This window comes from Nerophis lumbriciformis, linkage group LG31 (assembly GCF_033978685.3).
Source record: "Nerophis lumbriciformis linkage group LG31, RoL_Nlum_v2.1, whole genome shotgun sequence".
Classification (NCBI taxonomy): Eukaryota; Metazoa; Chordata; class Actinopteri; order Syngnathiformes; family Syngnathidae; genus Nerophis; species Nerophis lumbriciformis.
The window spans coordinates 5,228,706-5,246,159 of NC_084578.2; the positions used below are offsets into that span (position 1 = coordinate 5,228,706).

Sequence of the window (17,454 nt, forward strand, 5' to 3'; positions counted from 1 at the left end):
TCCATCCCTTCGAGTTAGCTTTTATGATGACGCCGGCTGGAAAGGTCTCTTTTGGATGGGTGGAAGTTAGCATGGCAAGCTAGAACCACAGTGAAGGATGACTTCTCATTCCCTGTGGAGCGAATATTCACCGTACGTGCTCCCGTTCCACAGTGCGGTTCAGTTGCTGTGAAATACGGTAGTAATCCGTGTGCGGATGGAGAGATTGCGTCTTTTTATGAACCGGATCGTTTTGTAGGAGCCATTTTGTGGTCTTTACAGATGTAAACAGGAAATGAAACGTACGGTGATATCCGCGCGTTTTTTCTTCTTCTTCCGGGGGCGGGTGAAGCGCTTCCTGTTCTATAGGGGCGGGTGAAGCGCTTCCTGTTCTATGGGGGCGAGTGCTTTCATTGGCGGTTGCTTGCGTAGAAGAAGAAGCGCTTCCTGTTCTACCGGGAAAAAAGATGGCGGCTGTTTACCGAAGTTGCGAGACCGAAACTTTATGAAAATGAATCGTAATAAAGCGCACCGGGTTATTAGGCGCACTGTCAGCTTTTGAGAAAAATTGTGGTTTTTAGGTGCGCCTTATAGTGCGGAAAATACGGTAATCATTTTGCGTCGGGGGGCGAAGGAACCCCCCACCAGGACTTTGTCCTGGACCTACCGGGGCCTGCGGCTCTTGGACCCTGGCTATTAGGTTTTTCTGATTTCAAAAGTTGGCAGGTATGAAATCCCAATAAGGTGCATTGAAATGAAGTTGATGCTTCCTCTGTAGGTGCCATCTTGTTGCATTGCGGCGACTTGCAACATCTAAGCTGGTTAGGTCTTCAGTGGACTCTTTTGGCCCAAAGACCAGCCTTGCGGGCCTGGCTACAGCAGCTTTTTCCAAGACTGACCCTCGAAACCTCCAAGCTCGACACAAATGCACCGGAGTCAATCTGTCTTCTGGATTTGGAGGTAGGGTGCACTAGCTCTGTTTTGTATATTTAGCTTATGGCTAATTTCACAATGACGTTATGAAAAAAGGCCTAATATAACGTCAATGATTAGAGAATTCAGATTTGTTTTTGTCTTGCAGGTGTTTATACACGGTGTGGTTTTCTGTAGCCACTGTCAGCTGCAGGAGACGGCAAAGATGAACAGTGGAATAAACCTGCAGCAACAGGCTCTTTATGAACCTCGCTGCCTCCCACTTCCTCTTCTTCGCCTCTTGACCACAGAAAGACAGCGGGAGTGGTGGGATGCCATTTACAGCCTCATTCACAAACGAGCTGCGTGAGTCAGAACAGCTTCTCAATAAACAATTTAAAAAATGCCATATACAGTGGAACCTCGATTTATGAACTTAATTGGCTCTTGAACTGGATTCTTAAATCGAAAAGTCTGTTTAGTGAAGCAAAATTCTCTACAAGAGGCAATCTAAAAAATGATAATAGGTTCCAGCCTTGACAAAAGTCCATATTTTAGTAAAGGTTTGTGCAATTTGAACACAATATAAAGTGCTATACATTAGTGCAGTGTTTTTCAACCACTGTGCCGTGAGATATTGTCTGGTGTGCCGTGGGAAATTATGCAACTTCACCTAATTGTTCCAAAAAATATTTTTTGCAAATCAATAATTATAATGTGCCGTTGTCTAGTGCAGTGTTTTTCAACTTTTTTGGTATGTAACACTTAAACCAAAAATGAACAAAAGGCAAGTCCCAGTAGGAAAAGGCACTGAAGCATAGGGATGGCTATGCAAAACAAAAGTAAAACTAAACTGGCTACAAAGTAAACAAAAACAGAATGCTGAGGGTTGCAGGTTCGATCCCCGCTTCTTCCGCCATCCTAGTCACTGTCGTGTCCTTGGGCAAGACATTTTACCCACCTGCTCCAAGTGCCATCCACACTGGTTTAAATGTAACTTAGATATTGGGTTTCACAATGTAAAGCGGTTTGAGTCACTTGAGAAAAAGCGCTATATAAATGTAATTCACTTCACTTCACTTCACACAATGCTGGACGACAGCAAAAACTTACAGCGTGTGGAGTGGAGACGGCATCCACAAAGTACATCCGTACATGACATGACAAACAACAGTATTCCCACAAAGAAGAATAGCGTACACACAACTTCAATAGTCTTGATTGCGAAAACAAAACAGGTGCGGGCAATAGCACTCAAAGGAAGGTGTGAAGCTGCTACAGGAGAACACCAACAAAACAGGAAAAGTCACCAAAATAACAGCGCAAGACAGAAACTAAAGCACTACACACAGGAAACAACAACAAACTCAAAATAAGGCACGACAACCTGGTGGAGTTTCATTTTTTTTAACCTTTTCTGCTGGTGGTGTGCCTCCGTATGTTTTTGATGGAAAAAAATGTGCCTTGGCTCAAAAAAGATTGAAAAACACTGCATTAGTGTATACAGGCCATCTAGAAGGTATTCACAGCGTTTCACTTTTTCCACATTCTATGTCACAGCTTTATTCCAAAATGGAATAAATATTTTTTTTCCTCAAAATTCTACACCCCATAATTACAAAGTTTAATTTTTATTTTATTTAGCAAATTTAGCGTGCTGCCCTGAAGTAGAGCTAGTGTATTTTCTTCCGCTGTGAAATAGTTCTGCGCTGGCATATTTCTCCAGAAAAGTCCAGTCTCATCACAATTAAAACTTGCCGTGGTAAGAAGCCTGCTTTGTCAATTCTTCCATACTTGAGTGCCATTAATGTACTTCTCGCAAATGGTCTTTTTCCTTTTCCCTCTTCTTTGCACGCTGGTCTGAGTTTTTTTGGGCTCGTATTGAATTGGCAAAATAGACCAAACTTGTCAAAAGGTGGGGAAAAAAGGTAAAGGCGCTGAACCACTGAATGCGTAGCAAGTGACGTAGAGTGCTACGCCTCCCCAAAAATGATGCGCCTTGCTTTTTGCCAACAGGCGGAATACAGAATGATAAATGAAGCATTTGCACCTAGAGACACGTATTTGGCTCAATCTATAAGTTCGTAAATCGAAAAGTTGACAGAGGTGTTCGTGAACGAGGTTCCACTGCATCACGTGTTACGTGTCAAACAGTGTAATAACTTATGAAATAAATTGTTTCTATGATTACATTGAACTTAAAAATGAGAAGTGCCAGACTGATTCGTCAGAGCATCGTTTACAAGTATCTCCTACAATGATAAGATGTGCTTTGGTCATAAGCAGTGTTGGGACTACTGTAACGCCGTTAGTTTCGGCGGTAACTTGCAATCTAACGCGTTATTTTATTTTTTTATTCAGTAACTCAGTTACCATTACTACATGATGCGTTACTGCGTTATTTTACGTTATTTTGTATGTAGTATCGGCTAGAAACAGAAGATCTGAGTGTGTTTTATTGCAGCGCTGCGGTGGGGAAAAAAAGGCGTGCTTTGTGTGGGTGTGGGCGGGGGGGACTCCCATACTGCAGTTGAGGAGCGCAGGGGAGACGAGATGTTCCTCCAGGGCCTATGTACGTCTTCGGGTCTAACAACATTCACTTTACCCGGCTGTGGGTCTTTACAGCTGAGGGTGAATGACGAGACCGGCGGTTTGTTGTAACTTTATTGGACGCAGCCATCCACCAAGATAGAGCACCTGCACGCACTCACTGTCGCCGCTCGCTCACCTCTCTCGCCCACTCACTCACTGACGTCACTCACCTCACATGCTGTCATATCTTAAAGGGCCACACACACACACACACACATACGCTACTCTCATGACAACTAACAAGACATCATGGCGAAGCCAGAAGTCGAGTTTTTTTTAACATGGAGACATTCTCAATACTTTTGTCGAGCACAAAGAAAATAACATTTTAGTTAAATATAAGTTGTGTCTTGGATCAAAGATCCTATCTACTTAAAGTTAAAGCTAAAGTGCCATTATGTTGCAGCTATTTAAAATAGTTGTGTCAATTTGTTCTGGCCTGAAATAAATTGGCCCTTTGAAACATATCTTTGTCTTTGTGTGTTGTATGTAGACCACATTGCTTTTTGAGTTCAGTGATGCAAATGCATGTCAAGTTGATCAACAGATTGTATTATTCTCCAGTGCAATAACAGTATTGAAATGAAGGCTAAAAGGGCATTAATGGGAGCCTTAAAAATAAGGGGGGAAAAAGAAGTAACTAAATAGTTACTTTTCACAGTAACGCATTACCTTTTGGTGTAAGTAACTGAGTTAGTAACTGAGTTACTTTTGAAATAAAGTAACTAGTAACTGTAACTTGTTACTGGTTTTCAGTAACTAACCCAACACTGGTCATAAGTAATCATAAATCAATGTGGTGTCAGAGTAAATGCTACCTTAAAGGAGCCAAACAACTCCCTACTTAACATATTTTTAAGACTGTTTTACCCACTTATTTTACCATATATTTATATATTCTTGCAGTCCTGGCATGTCAGCTAAATTGCGAATGGTGGTACAACATGGGCTGAGTGCATTGAGAGCGGGAGAGAAACATGGGCTGCACCCAGCACTGGCTATCTACTGGGCTCAGTGCCTTAGCCAGACGGTGAGTTGCATGCATGCACACTGCACTTTTTTTGTGGTGGTGTTGGTTTAAGGCATATTTTCTTCATTCAGCTCCTATGACACTCAAGTGCTCATTTTTGGATCTACTTTTTGTTCAATGAAACAGGGCGATGGTGTGAACTCATACTACGACCAGAAGGAGTACATCAGCCGCAGTGTCCACTACTGGAAAGTGGTCCTTCCAATGCTGGACAAGATCAAAAAAAGGCGCAGTATACCAGAACCCCTCGATCCTCTCTTCATGCATTTTCCATCCAAAGATATTCAGGTTAGTACTCCTCGTTATCCTCTTACTTCTCCCACTTTAGTTGTTATTGTTCCTTTTTGGCATTGCAAAACAATACTAACTAGGGGTGTAACGGTACACATAAATTTCGGTTTGGTACGTACCTCGGTTTAGAGGTCATGGTTCGGTTCATTTTCGGTACAGTAAGAAAACAACAAAATATACATTTTTGGGTTATTTATTTACCAAATTTGAAAAATCTTCCACCAAAAATATTTGATGTGAGGTAATCGGAACCTTGGATAGGTCAATAATTCATAATAACATAGATTTTGATTCAATAATATGTTTTGAGCATAACAGTTTGAAAGAAGAAGAAAAAACAGCTTTGTTTTATTAGTCAACATTGCAACTTTTTCTAAATTACATTTAACCCTTAAGTTTTTTTATTTCACTTTTGATATGTTTTTGTTTATTTTAATAGTATTTTTAGAATGTGCCTTTAACACATTAGCTGTGGGCCGCAAATGGCCTCCGGGGCACACTTTTGACACCCCTGTTATAGATAATAAAAAATTAAATCTGATAAATCTTTGGATAAAAAGCAGAGCCTGGCGACGCATGCGCGTTTATCATAACTCTCTCTCTCTCTCTGTCTCTGCCCCTCCCTCACCAATGCTACTGCGCGCACAATTTGTTTTGTTTTTAACCCCTTCTTAACCCTGAACGTACATTGAAAATACCAGCAACCCTAACTCAAAATGCCGGACATTTGAGGCATTTAAGAAACCCCGCCCTGACAGCTCCGCAAAAGAGGACATGTCCGGTGAAAAGAGGACGTATGGTCTGTCTATCATAGCCCGTTAGCTGCTAGCATGCCGTGTGTTGTGCCTCTGTGTACATTGTTTACACAACGTGCGTTACGCTACTTAATATGTCCGTGTGGAAACTTGTTCGGTACACTTCCGAACCGAACCAGAAACCGAAACGGTTCAATACAAATACACGTACCGTTACAAGCCTAATATTAACACTTATAAACACGAACAAGAGAGTTGCTGGCAATCGGCTAGCAGCTAATTTTGTGTCTCCAAACCCTAAACTAATAATAACCTCCATTACGGAAAATAAACTGCATTTCTTGGTATCTTACGTATCATTATCAAGTATTATCACTGGAGGACAGGGCGACACAACAAGTGAAAGCCTGGTGCAGGCATGCTAATAGCTAGGCTAACCTAGTTTTAATCAACACCAGGAAAAAAGTCGCAAAGTTTCAGAAGTGTAGATGTAACCGAGTGGCAGCAGAAAGTAAAAGACACTTAAGAGAAGAGTGGATCCATCCATACATTGGTGGTGTCTATACCAGGAATCCAAATATATTTTTGGGGGTATTTGCAAACTCAGCATATAAATCTCTGGACAAACGAAGACTATGAATGAAAAACCAAAGGTTTTGAATAAGTAGCAGAGTAGTTTTTGTTTAGTTTTGTGTACGATTGACTTTTACTCCAACAATTGTATAAGAGAATAAAGGGACAAGTGGTAGAAAATGGATGGATGGAATAAGGAAATAGTATAAATATTGTGTTGATATTCAGTGTTTCTCCCAGAAAATGTGTTAGTTAAGGTGGTGTCTCTCCGGCGGACAGACAGGGGAAGGGGGTGGGTGGGTGTAAGAATCGGTGTAACTCGGCCTGTCGCCACCACAGCCTGGGGGGCAATAGACTACAGACTGCTGAAGTCGCGTGAAGAAGCCTACAATTTTTGGTTGTTTTCCACTCCATTTGCTGAACGCCGATATACGATATATATCTCAATATTTTTTCCGTAAAGTAAAAACAAAACAGTCCTAGTTACCTGAGATACTAAGTATGTCATTATTATGCCACATGCTGACATATGTTCAACTCATGCTTAATTTATTACAGCATTTGGGAAGCCTGTAGTTGATTTTTATTATGTAAATGTTATATTTTTATCAACATGTGATAGCAGGGACCCTGCCATTCAAAACTAGGCTGCTACATTACTAGTGATTAATGTAACTATAGCTGAAAAAATAGTACAATAGCAATAGGAGAGAATATTCATCCCTGAACACCATGGAGTTCATTTAGGCGTTATGATGCAGTTACCGGTACATTATTATATCAACTATCAGAGACAGACACTCTTCATTTAACATAATGTCCTTTTTTGCTGCTTCAACACAGAAAAAGGTAAAGTGGACTAACTTAGTTGTTAACTGTAGGTCAATAATGCTTGTCTTTCTCTCAGACAGACAGGGCTTTGCTGTCCGTAACACAACACACACGCATGCACACACACTGCACAGTGAGCTAACGTTATGCTAAAAGCTAATTAGCCTTCACCTCAAGGACTGCGAGCGAGCTGAGTTGCCGCTTATGTTTCTAGAACGTCAACGGGCTCAGAGTGATGTTACTAGTCGTTGTTTATCCTTAAACGGTCAAAAACACTCACCATAAATATAGTGAAAAATGTACAAGTCCATCCATGTAATTGGTATCGGGCAATTTCACTCATTGAAGATCGGAATCGGCAGCACAACACCTTGATGGGAACGCCCTAATTAAAAACTGCTACTTTCCAGGTCTCCTCTGTGAAGGGCTGTCAAGAGGAAGCCAACGTTGCATATGCAACTCTCCTTGACATCGAAGGCAAGACAGAGGAGGCCATCGCAACTTTGGAGTCAGTCAACAACATGGCATCTGTCTGGCATTTGGCTCAGGTTGGTCAGTTGGTTTCAAATATGTGGGAAAACTTAAATGTTCTTTCATAAATGATGAGTCAAATATACGGTATACAGAATATCCAACGTGGTGTATCATTACAGCATCAAATAAGCCTATTTTTGTCTTTTAATGGTGGTTTTCCATTATTTTCACTTTGCTTTATCACACTCAAGTATGCTGCTGCCTTTAATATTCAACAATGTCAAATTCTAATAGAATTTGGATGACATTAAGTCAATAATAAAGCTAAATGTGTTCTGGTTCAAAAATGACTCCATATTCTCTACGCCTCACTATTGTTAGCATATCAGAGTTATTGTGTAGAAATATATGGGAAAATAATTACAAAAGTACACTCCCGATACAAACGAGGTCAGTTAGAATAATACAAACGTTGGATATAGAGAGCCCATTTTTATTTATTGAATCAAAAATATTGAAATACCATGTTTTGGTGCATTGGAGTCTTGTTCACGAGTGGGGGAAGAGTGGATCGTGAGATCAACAGGCGGATCGGTGCGGCATCTTCAGTAATGCGGACGCTGTATCGATCCGTTGTGGTGAAGAAGGAGCTGAGCCGGAAGGCAAAGCTCTCGATTTACCGGTCGATCTACGTTCCCATCCTCACCTATGGTCATGAGCTTTGGGTCATGACCGAAAGGACAAGATCACGGGTACAAGCGGCCGAAATGAGTTTCCTCCGCCGAGTGGCGGGGCTCTCCCTTAGAGATAGGGTGAGAAGCTCTGTCATTCGGGGGGAGCTCAAAGTAAAGCCGCTGCTCCTCCACATCGAGAGGAGCCAGATGAGGTGGTTCGGGCATCTGGTCAGGATGCCACCCGAACGCCTCCCTAGGAAGGTGTTTCGGGCACGTCCGACCGGTAGGAGGCCACGGGGAAGACCCAGGACACGCTGGGAAGACTATCTCTCCCGGCTGGAGCTGGACGAAGTGGCTGGGGAGAGGGAAGTCTGGGCTTCCCTGCTTAAGCTGCTGCCCCCGCGACCCGACCTCGGATAAGCGGAAGAAGATGGATGGATGGATGGATGTTTTGGTGCATTTGCAAACAGCTAAAATGATGTACAAAGCAAACTGTAACCTGCTACCTGAGAATGAACAATTCTTCTCAACAAAAAGAAAGCGAAAAATCTCATTTTAAACATTTGTATGCAGGTACAGCACTTAAGACCTTTTAGGATATCAGTACAGTATGTGTTATCAAGTCATGGAATGGATTAAGCAAATAAGTCAAACAATCTACTAATATAATCCAGTTTAAGAAACTGATCAAACTCAAAGTTTTACAAAGTACAAAGAGGAAGAATCCTGATAAACACCTTGAACATTATTAAAAAATGAGATCATTTTATTCATCTCACAATGTGAACCATAAATTACTTTACTATTTACCTATGATAACCTTATTTATTGTTTATTTGGTTACTCATCAGTATATTTATTTGCTAATTCACTGCTGTGTTACAGATTGAGTATAAACAAATGTGTTACAAATTGCTATGACAAGAAAAGGGGTAGGATTGAATAAGCTCTGCTTCCTCCTACTCTCTTTTGGACATGCTGATATAATAGAAAACATGGAAATATGTGATGTATGATATTGTAATCTCAATACATGTTCAAAATAAACTTGCACTATAACCATGACACCAATATCTGTTTAAATTTCTGTCAAAATGTTGTTTTTTCCTCTTCTGAAAAGATATACCAACGGTTGTCTGAGGAGGCCAGTAATGGAGTTGAGGAGACCCAGGACAGGTGCATCGCCTTTCTAAAGAAATTCAGGCTCTACCTCTCAAAGATATACAATGCCAATGCGGATGAAGTTGAAAAAGTACTTTTTATTTCTTCCTTTTTTGTCACAAGTCATTTTTGAATCCGTTCCAATAGTTTTTAATTGAATACAATACATGTTTTTTGATAAGTTTGGAATAAACTAAGCTTATTCAAACTAACAGTTGTATGCTTGTTAATGTTACATTGTTAATTGTTGTATTTCAAAGATCACATTTTACAGTTTAATTGTCATGTATTGAGACTTGTGACATAAAATAAGGTTACTCCAAAATGTTGGAAAACATTGACTGTTTTCTATCCTAGCTTCCAGTGTCCATGGAGGAAGTTGTGGACCTCCTTAATGATGTGAACCAGCAACTCGCAGACAATGGTGGGGATGAAGACGAGGAAAAGAATGGTAGTCATAGTGGACTACCCCATTCAAGTCCTGCTCATCCCACAGACACAAGAGGCACCATATCCCATATTATGTTTTCCACTCCGTCCCCAAACAAAAGCATAGTCTCTCCTTCCAAAAGACACCTGGTAAGCTTTGGTTATTTATCACCAAACTGAATACTACCTGAAATTCTTACATGACTAAAAATAAAACCTTTTCGTTCCACAGATTTCTCCAAAGACACCACCTCACTGGGTGGAGGACCAGAAAAGTCTCCTCCAAATGCTGTGTCAGCAAGTTGAAGCCCTTAAGGTCAGCTTATAAGATTTCGCACATTTTACATTTACAAGAGCAGACTAATTTCAATATATTTTCATACATTCGACTTGCAAACAGTTACGCACATAATTTAGACTGATTCCGTTAGTCTGATGACATAGTAGATTTCTGCTTGTAACTGTGCTCACGTTGCTGTTACTATGACAAGCTTTATAACATTCTAGCTATCTTTCCACTAATGATACATTCAACTTGATATCAATTCTTTGTATGGCTGTCACATCTCAGGCCTAGCTGTCTATTGTTAGGGATGGATACGGTAAACAGTAATTATGTTAGTAATTCAGTAAATTGTTTGGTAAAGTACCGTATTTTCCGCACCATAAGCCGCCCTGGGTTATAAGCCGCGCCTTCAATGAACGGCATATTTCAAAACTTTGTCCACCTATAAGCCGCCCCGTGTTATAAGCCGCATCTAACTGCGCTAAAGGAATGTCAAAAAAACAGTCAGATAGGTCAGTCAAACTTTAATAATATATTAAAAACCAGCGTGATGTGGGCGCGCATGGAGTCGTATATCAACATGGACGGAGCTGCGTGAAAAAAGCCACCCGGCCTCTTCGCGTAAACTTACCTTAACCACTCGCTCATCTTTTCTTCATCCATCCATCCCTTCGAGTTAGCTTTTATGATGACGCCGGCTGGAAAGGTCTCTTTTGGCAAGGTCTTCCTTTTGAATATCACCATGGGTGGAAGTTTCTGGCCATTAGAATGGCAAGCTAGAACCACAGTGAAGGATGACTTCTCATTCCCTGTGGTGCGAATATTCACCGTACGTGCTCCCGTTGTATCCACAGTGCGGTTCACAGGAATATCAAAAGTCAGTGGAACCTCGTCCATGTTGATAATGTTCTCTGGCCGGATCTTTTTTTCCAGCTATCTTGTTTTTACAATATGCACGGAAAGTAGCCAGCTTTTCTTGAAAGTCTTTAGGCAGTTGCTGTGAAATAGTAGTCCGTGTGCGGATGGAGAGATTGCGTCTTTTCATGAACCGGAAACCTGTCGCTTAGTAGGAGCCATTTTGTGGTCTTTACAGATGTAAACACACAAAGGAAATGAAACGTAATATCCGCGCGCTTCTTCTTCTTCTACCGGGGCGGGTGGTTGCTTACAGTAGAAGAAGAAGCGCTTCCTGTTCTATGGGGGCGGGTGCTTACCTTGGCGGTTGCTTGCGTAGAAGAAGAAGCACTTCCTCTTCTACGGGGAAAAAGATGGCGGCTGTTTACCGTAGTTGCGAGACCGAAACTTTATGAAAATGAATCTTAATATTAATCCATATATAAAGCGCACCGGGTTATAAGCCGCACTGTCAGCTTTTGAGTAAATTTGTGGTTTTTAGGTGCGGCTAATAGTGCGGAAAATACGGTAATAAGTAACTATAGTTAATTACTTGTTCAAAGTCATTTTCAGAACACTGGTAATAAGTACAATACTTTAAACAATTGGGCTACAAGCCACATTCACCGTATGGAGAGGTAATTACTTAAGAGACTGCTCTGTCAACAGCATAGCGCTCGATCTGTCAAGTGAAGAAGAGATACAAGGACACGCTGAAGGAGGCTCTTAAGTTCTGTAGTATTCACCACTCCTTCTAGGGAGTGATTGGTGATCTCGTGTAAAATCTGGAGTGGCATACTACGGGAAAAGTTGCATCGAGGAAAAGGAAGATAGACGGCAACAAAGGAAAAATCGGTCAAGCTTTACTTTTCAGTCTGTTTCTGCATCCCATGCCCGCTCTGTAACGGACTCTTTCAAACTAAGATCGGTCTCATCAGTCATCTGCCCACCCACCCCACACTGACCAGAAGTCGTGGCCATCTTCGCAAACAGAGGACAAACATCATCATTACTTTTAACAGGGTTGTCTCTCCCGATATGATACCTATATCGGACCCTAAGTATTAAGGAAAATAAGGTTAAATCTTTGTTTACTCAACTTGTCTCCCTAAGATGTGCAAAGAGGCTAAAAAATGTGTTTTATCCGATCATCACTCGATTATCTGAACAAACTAATTGATAGATTACTCGTATTACTACAATAATCAACGGCTGCCTCCCCAATAATGCTGGAGAAGAGAGTCCTGTTAAAATGCAGCTTCAATGGATGCCATTTCTTATGAGTGGGTCAAAGAAAGGCACATTAAAAATGTGACCTTTTTTTCCATTTTAATGAAAAAGCAGTGGTTAATATCAGGAATATCTAAATCAAATTGAGTCATTAAATACCGTACTTGGTTTCTCTTGTTTCAGAATGAAGTTCATGACCTGAGGCATAACTCTTCAGGAAATGTGGGCTCGCCTCATCATAAAAGATATGGTGAGAGTTATGGTGCTGAAGGACTACAGGAATCTTTCACACCTGTGCAACCCTTCCATGGGGCCCCCTTAACAGGTTAGTATTCGCTTTCGCTCTGTCTGTTTCTCGTTCTCTCTCTCAATACTTAGTCGGATATAATTCTTACAATATTGTATTATGTCTTGATATTGACATCAGAAAAGATGGTTGATGATACGTTCCTTATGTGTGTGTCGTTTAAGTTGCCACTACAGCTCCTTCCGCGTACTACAATCAGTCTCCAGCCTACAACTCACAGTACCTCCTACGCACAGCAGCAAATGTAACCCCCACAAAGGTAAACTAATCTTTGTGAAATCACAAAAAGGCGCCAGGCTGACAATTATTTTCCCTTTTTACAGGGCCCAATGTTCAATATGAACCGTATGCCACCTCAACAGCACATGTATGCCTATCAGCCACCAACCCATACTCCTCCAATGCAAACTGCTCCAGCCTGCATATACCCTCCTCAAGAACAGGCCTTTGGTGCGCCACTTCGATTTGAATCACCAGCAACAAGCCTTCTGTCGCCATATAGTGAAGAATATTATGGGCAGAATGTAACTCAACAAACCACCAACCCTCCTCTGCCCGAACCTGGTTATTTCACCAAACCATCTGTCGTCCCGCCTCAGCCACAAAAAAGCTTTGAGGGGAAATCTGTGGAGTTTGGAAAGCTCTCGTTCAGCCAGCAGACACCTGCTGAAGGACACAAAGTACCTAGTTTCGGAACAAGCACAGTTTCTCAACCCACAGCTTCCTTTAAATTTAATTCCAACTTTAAATCCAAAGATGGCGATTTCACTTTCCCAACATCCCAAGCTAAGCACAGTGAAAGTTTACTCGGTCTTCTCACGTCTGACATCCCTACTAAGACTGATAATTTGCCAGAAAAGCCTCCTACTGTTCAAGAGCTGACCTCAAACCAAGCAAGTATCTTCACTTTTGGCAATAAAAAATTGTCTGGCTTCTCATTTGCTGATGCAGTACAAAACAGTCCTGGAGGTCTGTTTGGAAAAGTGGAGCAGCCATTTAAATTTGGAGATGTTGCCAAGCCAGTATTTGGTGATGCCAAGTCTGTAGCCGAAGAAGAAAGTGCAGCAAATAGTGACAATGACAGCACTCATGCTGAGGAGGAGGACGACGAGGAAGAGGATGATGATGGTCCTCACTTTGAACCCATTGTACCCCTTCCTGATAAAGTCGATGTGAAAACGGGTGAGGAAGACGAGGAGGAGTTATTTTGCAACAGAGCAAAGCTCTATCGATTTGACACGACGACAAAAGAATGGAAGGAACGCGGCGTCGGCAACGTTAAAATCTTGCAACATAGCATTACGAAGAAGGTTCGACTCTTAATGAGACGGGAGCAGATCTTCAAGATATGTGCAAATCACTACATCACCACTGACATGTTACTGAAACCTAATGCTGGTTCTGATAAATCATGGGCATGGAATGCCATTGACTACGCAGATGAAGAACCGAAGCCCGAGCAACTAGCCATCCGTTTCAAAACCGTAGATGAGGCATCATTTTTTAAGACAAAATTTGAAGAAGCCCAGAACATTGTGGAGAAATCCCAAGAAAATCAGGTTCAACAAGAGAAGAAAGCAGAGGGTTTAATACCTTCTAAGCCTTTTGAAACTCTTGCAGAAAAATTTGCAATGAAAGAAGGAGAGTGGGATTGCACTGAATGCTTTGTGAGAAATAAATCAGGGACTGATCGGTGCTCTTCTTGTCAAAGTGACAATCCCAGTTCTTCCTCAAAACCAGACATTCGTGCTGAAAAGGACATCAAAGTCACTCCCTTTGCTTTTAAATTTGGGACAGATGAACCGAAAACCAGTCACTCTGGTCCCCCCTTTTCTGGATTTGGTGCTTTTGGAAATTCTTCCTCTTCGTCTTTTACATTTGGTACAAATTCTGCCAAACCTGTTGACACACAAAACAGTGCTTTTGGTTCTATCTTTGGCACTCCACTTGGGAAGAAAGCAGAGCAGTTGGTTTGTGATTCATCTTCTACGACAAACGAGGTCTCTGATGACAGTTGTGTTTCTTGTGAAGCTTCTCAAGGTTCACCTAAAACAACTTCCACTGAACAAAATGCACCTCCCACAGTCGTCTTACCTGTTCGCAAAATCTCAGAATCTTTTGTGAGTACCGGGTTTGGTAACCAATTTGGAAATAAACCAGATCAGTGGGAGTGTGGTGAGTGTTATATAAGAAATGAAGCTAATGCAAACAAATGTGTTGCCTGTCAGGCACCAAATCCGACCGCTAAAAGCACAGTCAGTGCTACTCCATCAGCTTCTAGCTTTAACTTTGGAGTAAAGACATCATCAAGCCAGCCTACTGGAACACCTTTCGGAACAGGCCAATCATTTCAGTTTGGTCAAAGCAAAGTTGAAACTTCAGTATCTTCTTTTAAATTTGAGATTCCACAGTCCAACTCAAGTACCACGAGTTCTTCTGGCTTCTCTTTCTCAATGCCCATTTCTTCAGGTGGGTTTAAATTTGGAATTCAAGGCCCTGCAAACGATATTTCACCAACTACTAACTCAACCTCCGCTGATCAAATTGTGTCATCAAGTTCCGCCTCCAGCTTTCTTAAAAGCATTGCTGATAAACACAAGGAGAAAGAAAATGCTTTTACCTCTGACGAAAAGGGCCATCAAGAGCCTGAGACAAATCCATTAATATCTGGTAAAACTGATTCTTTTAGTTTTGCAGACCTGGCAGTATCATCTGAAGGAAACTTCCATTTTGGCCTGGATGACCCTGATTTCAAAGGTTTCCGTGGTGCCGGTCAGCAGGTTTTCTCATCCTTTCAGGCCACACCCACAAAGACAAATGCCTCAAGTGAGCAGGTAGACGACGACATGTATAAAACTGAAGAAAATGACAATATTCAGTTTGAACCAGTCGTTCAAATGCCTGAGAAAGTTGACCTCGTAACGGGGGAGGAAGACGAAGAGGTCCTTTATTCACATCGTGTCAAACTGTTTAGATTTGATACAGACATTGGTCAGTGGAAAGAGCGTGGGGTAGGGATCCTCAAATTCTTAAAGAACAACAATAATGGTCGGCTTAGAGTTTTGATGAGAAGAGAGCAAGTTCTGAAGGTGTGTGCCAACCACTGGATTACGACCACCATGAATCTTAAACCACTAGCAGGCTCAGACAAGGCATGGATGTGGCTGGCCAACGATTTCTCTGATGGAGATGCGAGACTTGAACAATTGGCTGCTAAGTTCAAAAGTCCCGAACTTGCTGTGGAATTTAAAGAGAAGTTTGAAGAATGTCAGAGACTCCTCTTGGACATCCCCTTACAAACTCCCCACAAGCTGTTTGACACAGGCAAAACTGCACATTTGATTCAGAAAGCCGAGGAAATGAAATCCGGTTTTAAGGGCATGAAATCCATTTTTACAGATGACAAAACAAAAATCAAAGATTACAGCCAGGTAGAAATTCCAGCATCCTCTAAAATGACTAGTCTATTAATCAAGCCTCACAGTGAAACAACTGGCCCTACTTTAGAGTGGGATAACTATGATCTAAGAGAAGAGGCTCTTGATGACACAGCTGACTCATCAGTCTACGCTTCTCCACTCACTAGTAGCCCATTGAGAAAGAACCTTTTCCGATTTGGAGAGTCCACGGGTGGCTTCAACTTCAGTTTTCAACCTGGGATGAGCCCTGCAAAGTCTCCTGCTATGCTTAATCAGAGCAGAACCTCAGTTGGTACTGACGATGAGCAAGATGCTACCCAGGATGAGGAGAGAGACAGCCTGTACTTTGAACCTGTAGTTCCCCTGCCGGATTTGGTTGACATTTCCACCGGAGAAGAAGACGAACAAGTAGTATTCAGTCACAGAGCCAAACTGTATCGATATGATAAAGAAGCGAGTCAGTGGAAAGAGAGAGGTATCGGAGATCTCAAAATCTTACAAAATTATAACACGAAACGGGTAAGGTTGATTATGAGGCGGGACCAGGTTCTTAAGATTTGTGCTAACCAGTGGCTCACAGAAACCATGAAGCTAGAACCAATGAAGGGTGCAGAGAAGGCCTGGGTGTGGAGTGCATTGGACTTTGCTGAAGGAGAGGGAAAAGTTGAACAGTTGGCCGTGAGATTCAAATTGCAAGAAACCGCGAACACATTTAAGCAGATTTTTGACGTGGCCAAGATCGCTCAGGAGGAAGCAGAACTTATGATCCCTGTATCATCCATCACATCACTGGACAGTGGAGACTCTTTAAAATCTGCTACTGTTGTCTGTGGGAAGGCAGCAATTGCTATTTTGGAAGAGACCACCAAGGATCGAAGTGAACTCTCATGTAATGAGAAACCATCCCCATCCCAAAGTCCAGTCAACCCCACCAAATCAGTGATGTCACCCCCCAAATTCGTGTTTGGCTCTGATGGCCTTCAGAAGATCTTTGGAAGTCCAAAATCTCCCTCCGAGAGCGGTGACTGTGAATCCAGCTTAAAAGCTAAAGATTCTGGACATCCTACTAAGGGGGCTGCTGCATCAACTGCATTCAAAATTCCACATAAAGGTAACCAAAATTGCAATATTTCCACAATATTTATAGAATTGTCCTTCTTTTAGGAAAGGGTAACATTTATTTCTCCACCACAGTTAAGCTTTGAAATATGTACGTATTAGTAAAGATGTAAGGGTAAATTACACACACTACATAATTGAGAGATTTGAAAGAATGGCGATGCATTTCTTCAGTAAACATGTTTTTGTCCTATTACCTAAAACTGTGCCAATAAGTTGTTCCGTGAATCCTTCCAGAAATCCTTCATCCTCTGTTGCATCTTAAATCACTTTTATGTTGTCAACAGCCAAATCTCATCAAGGTTCTTGCAGGCTTATCTGCTCAATCTTTTTATCTGCTCAATCTAGTCAAGGGTCTTGCAAGTCCTGACCTATTCTTGCTTTATCGTAAGTCAATCTACATATACCAAAGAACTGCATTTGGCCACATTTTAGCTTTATCAAGAACGCAAACATTTTGGACAAGATGTTCGTTCTGCTGCTTTTAAGTACACCAGC

The 17,454-nt window shown here is 41.6% G+C and overlaps 1 protein-coding gene across 3 annotated transcripts in view; it reads left to right on the top strand.

The window, feature by feature from the left end:
- ranbp2 (RAN binding protein 2) overlaps positions 1-17,454 on the top strand; it is a 74,717-nt gene that overhangs the window by 33,372 nt on the left and 23,891 nt on the right. For all 3 annotated transcript variants that reach the window (XM_061926077.1, XM_072911995.1, XM_072911996.1), the window contains exons 10-20: positions 758-939; positions 1,061-1,257; positions 4,390-4,513; positions 4,640-4,801; positions 7,374-7,511; positions 9,232-9,363; positions 9,630-9,851; positions 9,934-10,017; positions 12,295-12,436; positions 12,583-12,677; positions 12,742-16,948. In XM_061926077.1, coding sequence (XP_061782061.1) covers positions 758-939; positions 1,061-1,257; positions 4,390-4,513; positions 4,640-4,801; positions 7,374-7,511; positions 9,232-9,363; positions 9,630-9,851; positions 9,934-10,017; positions 12,295-12,436; positions 12,583-12,677; positions 12,742-16,948 — 5,685 coding nt within the window. The remainder of the gene's footprint in view (positions 1-757; positions 940-1,060; positions 1,258-4,389; positions 4,514-4,639; positions 4,802-7,373; positions 7,512-9,231; positions 9,364-9,629; positions 9,852-9,933; positions 10,018-12,294; positions 12,437-12,582; positions 12,678-12,741; positions 16,949-17,454) is intronic.